Here is a 6430-nt window from a genome sequence, read left to right on the forward strand (position 1 = left end):
TTGGGGCTGACCACTTAGCTGCCCACCTGGAGGCTGCGGGGTCAGGCGGTGGCCAGGGGCTGGGAGGGTCCCGGGTCCCAGGCGAAGGGCTGCTTCCTGGAATGAGTGCAGGGCCCTGGGCTGGAGGCAGTTATTGTGGGGGACGTGCCCGGGCACGCGGGGGTGGGGTCAGAGGGGTGCGGAGGGAGGGTGAGGGCGGACCTCGGGCCTCAAGCACCGGGGATCCTCGGGGACCCAAGGGGGCGGAGCCTGAGCGCCCCAAGCCTGCGGTGGAGTCTCCCCGCGGGTGGAGCCTGGGAAGTACGTTCCCACGCCTCGCGAACAGGGTGGAGTGAGAACCGGCCCCTCCGACGCCTCCAGGCGCCTCCACGAGTATCCCTGGGAGGTGGAGCCCAGCTTGGGCACTGTGGGGACCCGGGGATCCCCGCGGCCGGTGGAACGGCGCGGGCGTGGGTGCTCGCGCGAGCGCCTCGGGGTGTGGTTCGGCCCACCTTCCATCTCCGTGGGTTTCCCGGAGCTCAGACCCGCGCGCCACACCCCACCCTGACCTGGGCCCGCCCGTGCCCATCCCACCTGGCCATTGCATTGCCCCCCCTACCCGTCCCCCGAAGTGGAAAGTCCAAGATGGGCAAACACAGGCGCACCCCGAGCGCCGGGCCCCACAAGCCCGGCGGACCCTGTGGGACCGAGGCGGGCGGGGGCGTGCCGGAGGGCGGGGCTCCGGGTGCGCGACCTGGGCGCTGTCCGCGGTGCTGAGCGCCTGCGGGGCTCCGGGGCGGGCGCCATGGGGAACCGCAGCGCCGCAGAGGCCGACGGGCTGCTGGCGCGAGGACCGGGCGGCGGCGGCGCGGGGGCGGCGGCGGCGCTGGTGGGGGGCGTGCTGCTCATCGGCGCGGTGCTCGCGGGGAACTCGCTCGTGTGCGTGAGCGTGGCGGCCGAGCGCGCCCTGCAGACGCCCACCAACTACTTCATCGTGAGCCTGGCGGCCGCGGACCTGCTGCTGGCCCTGCTGGTGCTGCCGCTGTTCGTCTACTCCGAGGTGAGCGCCTGCCGGCCGCGCGCGCTCCCCTCCCGCGCCTTCGTGCCGCGTCCCCGCCACGCCACGACCCAGCGTGACCCTGCCTCTTGCCTTCCTCGAACGCCTCCTGTCTTAGCGTTCGTTACTGCCCAAGAGAGGCCTCTGTCCTTCCAGCCGGGGCCCCCCAGCAGGCGACGTGGGCAGTCCAGCCGCCCCCCCACTCCGCCCTCAGCGGGGTTCCACCTCCCAGGGAGACAGCTGGACCGACAGAGTCAGGCTCCCCTGGGGCACAGACACACATCACTGCACAGGCCACAGCCGCGCGTGACCAGGAACACACACTGGTGCAACCCATGGAAGGAGCCCCCCCCATTCGTGCACGGGCGCAGCCCCAGTGGGAGGGGCAGTGAGCGGGGAGGGGGGAGGTCTGGGGGGCCAGCAGAACTGAGGGAGTGGCTGTGGGGTCTAGAGGCCTCGCGGAGAACGGGGCCGGGTCTCCGCTCTAGACCAAGCCTGGGCCTGGGTGGGCCCCCGGGCGCCGTCCCGTCCACTCCGAGGGCTGGGCGGGGACACCGTGTCCTGGCCGCGGGGCAGGGAGGCGCGGGTTTCTAACGCGGAGACGGTGAATGGGCAGGGCTGGGGCGGAGGCCAGCAGGACACGGACACGCATGGCCTGCGGTTCCCTGAGAGCCCAGGGCAGACGTCACCGTGAAGGTCTTAAGCTCCTAATCGTCCCAAATGGGCGGGAGGGGATTTAGAAGGAAGGAAGGGGGGGGCGGCTGCTGCTCCGTTGCCCTCGGTGGGGCGCGGGGCACAGGGAGGAGGCCTTTGTATTTTCAATTCGTTTGTTCTCCGGACAATTGCACACGTGAGGGCACAGGAGTGAAGCCATTTGTCCAAAATCCCAGAGCAGTGACAGAGCTTAGCCGGTCGACTCTCAGCCGTGCTCTGGGGAGGACATGAGCGGCGGGCGTCCCTCAGGGCAGCTGGGTTCCGCCCGGGGTGGGGACCCCCTGGGCCCCTGGTCATCAGAGATCAGGGTCCACTTCCCCTGTCCCCCCCCGCCTCCCCAGGCCTTTCCCAGTCCTAACAAAAGGAGGCGCGGGGGGGCCCCGGCGAGGGGCTGCGGGCCTGGCCGGGGAGTCAGCGCGTCTTGTGTCCCTTGTTGCTGCCCCGCCCGCTCCTCTCGGCCCAGGTCCAGGGCGGCGTGTGGCTGCTGAGCCCCGGCCTCTGCGACGCGCTCATGGCCATGGACGTCATGCTGTGCACCGCTTCCATCTTCAACCTGTGCGCCATCAGCGTGGACAGGTGGGCGGCCCAGCACCGGGCCCGCCGCATCCCCGCCCCCCTTCCCCCCCACACCCCCGCTCCTTCCCAACTCGTCCTGCCCCCAGCCCTGGCCGCGCCCCCAGACCCCCTGGCCCCGCCTTCCAATGCCCCGCCCCACCTCCCCTGGCCCCGCCCTCAGCTCCCGCCCCCTCTTAGCTGGCCCCGCCCCAGCTCCCTGTCCCTCTCCTCTGGCCCCGCCCCAGCTCCCCCCAAGTCCCGCCGCCCTCTGGGTGCTCCCCGCAGGTTCGTGGCCGTGGCCGTGCCCCTGCGCTACAACCGCCAGAGCCGAGGCGGGCGGCAGCTGCTGCTCATCGGCGCCACGTGGCTGCTGTCGGCGGCGGTGGCGGCGCCCGTGCTGTGCGGCCTCAACGACACGCGCGGCCGCGACCCCACCGCGTGCCGCCTGGAGGACCGCGACTACGTGGTGTACTCGTCCGTGTGCTCCTTCCTCCTGCCCTGCCCGCTCATGCTGCTGCTGTACTGGGCCACCTTCCGGGGCCTGCGGCGCTGGGAGGCCGCGCGCCGCGCCAAACTGCACGCTCGCGCGCCCCGCCGGCCCAGCGGCCCCGGCCCGCCGCCTCCCGCCGCCGTCGCGCCCCCCGAGGCCGGCCCGCCCCAGCCCCAGCCCCCGCCGCAAGCCCGCAGGAGACGCGCCAAGATCACCGGCAGGGAGCGCAAGGCCATGAGGGTCCTGCCCGTGGTGGTCGGTGGGTGCCCGCCCCTCCCGGCGTGGCGCGGAGGGTGGCGGCCCTGGGCCCCCCGGGCTCTGCAGGGCCCTGGCTCATTCGCCCCCCCCCGCCCCGCCCAGGGGCCTTCCTGGTTTGCTGGACGCCCTTCTTCGTGGTGCACGTCACGCGGGCGCTGTGTCCCGCCTGCGCTGTGCCCCCGCGGCTGGTCAGCGCGGTCACCTGGCTGGGCTACCTCAACAGCGCCCTCAACCCGCTCATCTACACGCTCTTCAACGCCGAGTTCCGCACCGTCTTCCGCAAGGCCCTGCGCCCCTGCTGCTGAGCGAGCCCCCCCTGCCCCCCCACAGCCGTCTCTGAGCTCCCCACCTTGCCTCTGGGGCCAGGCCCTGGCCAGGGGAGGAGGCGATTTTGTACCACGTGTTAAACCGACTCCTGCCCTGGCTGGTTTGCTGAGTGGATGCAGGGGTCCTCAAACTACGGCCCGCGGGCCACATGCGGCCCGCCGAGGACATGTATCCGGCCCGCCGGGTGCCGCTGCCTGTCCTGCTTAGCAGCCGACGCGTCCCGGGCCCGCAGTGCGCATAGGAATTTGTTCATAGTTTTGTGGGTTTTTTTTAAACGATAGTCCGGCCCTCCAACGGTCTGAGGGACAGGGAACTGGCCCCTGTTTAAAACGTTTGAGGACCCCTGGTAGAGCGTCCCCTGCAGACTGAAGGGTCTCCGGTTCGATTCCCGGGCAGGAGGCAGCTAATCAATGATTCTCTCCTATCATTGATGTTTCTCTCTCTCTCCCCCTTCCTCCTGAAATCATTAAAGACACGTGAGTTCTTTTTAAATTGATAAACGGATTCCTTCCCAACACCTGCCCAGAAGTCTCCTCAGGGTGAGCCCGGGAGGGGCCAAGGAGGAGGAGACTGGCACACATGAAGCCCAGATGCCCCCTGACCCCCATCAGGCCAGTTCATCCCCTCCTTTCTTCTGAGGAAGCCCAGAGAACAGACCCCCCTCCCCCCAAACTGACTCCTGGCTCAGGGTGAGGTAGGAGCACTGGGTGGGGTGAGGGGTTGGTGGGTGCTCAGCTCGGCCCAAAGAGAGGCATCCAGGCCCGGGCTCTGCTCCCTGGGGCTCACCACCGTGCCCACAGCTCCAGCAGGCCCCCTCCCCCACACCTGAGCCCCAGCTGCAGGGCCCAGCCCCCCACCCAGTGCTTTGGGCTAGCAGCTTCCTCCCCCATGCCCTGGCTGCCCCCCCACAGCCCCAATGGGACAGAGTGGACAGTTTACCCTGCAGGGCTTTGCACTGGGCTGGGGACAAAGCTTCCCACAGTGTGGGCCCCGTCCCACAGGGGGGCCCCTCCCAGACCAGCCAAGGTGGCGCTCCGCTGTCCCGGGAAAACCCAGCTGAGCTGACTCCAGGTCAGAGCACAGCTCCTGCCAGAGACACCCAAAGCCTGAGGAGAGGGCCCGGGGTGCTGGGCCCACCTAGGCAGACTCCCTCCTCCCTGGAGGCACTTGGCCACCCTCAGCCCGAGGGGTGGGGCCCAGGGCCAAGGCAGGGCAGAGCCACCCAAGCTACCCACCCCCCTCAGGAAGACATAGCTCTCGGCCCCTCCAACCAGCGCAGCCCAGCGTGGACTTCCCGGGTGCTCTCCTGTCTGTCCCGGAGACAGCGGCTGCGTGCCGAGGTCGCTCCTAAATCTGCGGAGTATGGCTGTGCCGTGTGGGGCACCAGGCACGGCTCTGCCTGTGAAGATCGCCCCTCTCTGGGCACACACCCTCTCCTGCTCCTGGTCTCCACTGCCCCCTCCTCCAAGAAGCCTCCCTGACCACCCCACCCCCTTGGAGATTGTCCCATGGCCACCTCGTCCCTGCTGAATAATGCTGTGTCACCACGGTTTCCTGCGGACAATGGTCTAACGGACGGAGGTGGGGGTGCGGGGAACGGGGCAGAACGCAGGTTTGGTGGTGGCTGGAGTTTGGGGCACCTTCTTTCTATATAGAGGCCCGGGGCATGACAATTCATGCACTGGAGGGGGGTCCCTCAGCCCAGCCTGCCCCTTCTCACAGTCAGGGAGCCCTCAGGGGTGGGAGGCAACCCGGCGATCAGGGGAAGGCTACGCCCCATCACACCTCTGCTGCTGCCACTGCCGGCCCTGGTTACCTGAGCCTTGGGCAGCCCTGGGCGGCCTGGGGGGCTGAGGGGACTGGGCGGCATCTTTGAGGGCGTGGCAATCAATTAGCATATTCCTTCCATATTGGCTGTGGGAGCCATCATTGAGGGGGGGCAGTCGATCAGCATATTCCCTCCTTATTGGCTGTGGGTGCCACCATCTTTGCGATGATGTGAGGGTCAATTAGCATATTCCCTCTTTATTAGATTATTAGATAGGATATTTCAGAGAGGAAGGGAGAGGGAGAGATAGAAACATCGATGGTAAGAATCCCTGATTGGCTGCCTCCCGCACGCCCCCTATTGGGGATTGAGCCCGAACCCGGGGTGTGTGCCCTGACCAAGAACTGAACCGAGACCCCCCAGGACATACGTCAACGCTCAACCCCCCAAGCCACCGGCTGGGCCTGAGGCCTCTCTCTGTTGTGAAGAAAAGGGGGAAGGAAGTGTGACTGCCCCCGGTTCCAGGGAGCCTCCCAGGAGAGCCAGCTGCTCCTGCCGGGCCGGCCTGGGAGGAGCCGGTAGCGCTGTCCACGCTCCTGAGGTCGCAGACTCTGCGGACAGAACCCGCTGACCAGCCCATCCCAGGACAGGGCCAGCTGGGGCGGCGGCGGGCTGCAGGCTGGGCCAGGTTCCGACCCAGCCGGTGCCCCACCTCTGCCCGGGCCCCGACTCCAGCCTTCAGTCCCCCGGTGGTGGCGGAGCGGGAAGAGGAAGAGGAAACGCCAGGGCACAGCCGCCGCACAAGCGCTTGGTAAACAAGTAAGAGAAGCCCCAGCTCAGCCAGCGCAGCCCGCAGAGGAGGTGCCGCCAGGCGGCGGGAGCAGGGGTGGCGGGAGCAGGGGCAGACGGTGCCAGGGCACAGGCCCCATGCAACCCTCGGGGAGGTCTCCCGCCGCCTGAGGACCAGGTTCCACGCTGAGCATGTGCTGAGCCGTGAGGCGGCCTCACCAGCACCGTGGGGCTCAGTGGTCAGTGCCGGGAGGGGCAGGCATAGCCCAGAGTCTCCTGTGGCCTGAGCTGAAGGGATGAGGTTACACGCAGCTTGTGACTTCCAAACGGGACGGACAGCTCCGAGGCCTGCGGGACGGTCCCTGGGCAGAGCGGCCCTTGAGCTCCCGCCGCTGCTCCAGCCCCTGGGGTGACAGCCGGCCGGGAAGATGGCTGCAGGGCCTGGTGTCCCCGAGGTCTGTGCGCCTCCTCAGTTGAGGCTCTCTCACCACAA

At 68.7% G+C, this 6430-nt stretch overlaps 1 protein-coding gene across 1 annotated transcript; it reads left to right on the forward strand.

The window, feature by feature from the left end:
- Positions 1-784: 784 nt before the first annotated feature.
- On the forward strand, positions 785-3358 carry DRD4 (dopamine receptor D4; the record flags this gene model as incomplete). Its single annotated transcript, XM_080642084.1, has 4 exons — positions 785-1039; positions 2214-2326; positions 2591-3054; positions 3156-3358. The coding sequence occupies 4 exons, from the start codon at positions 785-787 to the stop codon at positions 3356-3358; spliced, it is 1035 nt and encodes a 344-aa protein (XP_080498210.1).
- Positions 3359-6430: the final 3072 nt, after the last annotated feature.

Source organism: Plecotus auritus, assembly GCF_963455305.1.
Source record: "Plecotus auritus genome assembly, chromosome: 9".
Taxonomy (NCBI): Eukaryota; Metazoa; Chordata; class Mammalia; order Chiroptera; family Vespertilionidae; genus Plecotus; species Plecotus auritus.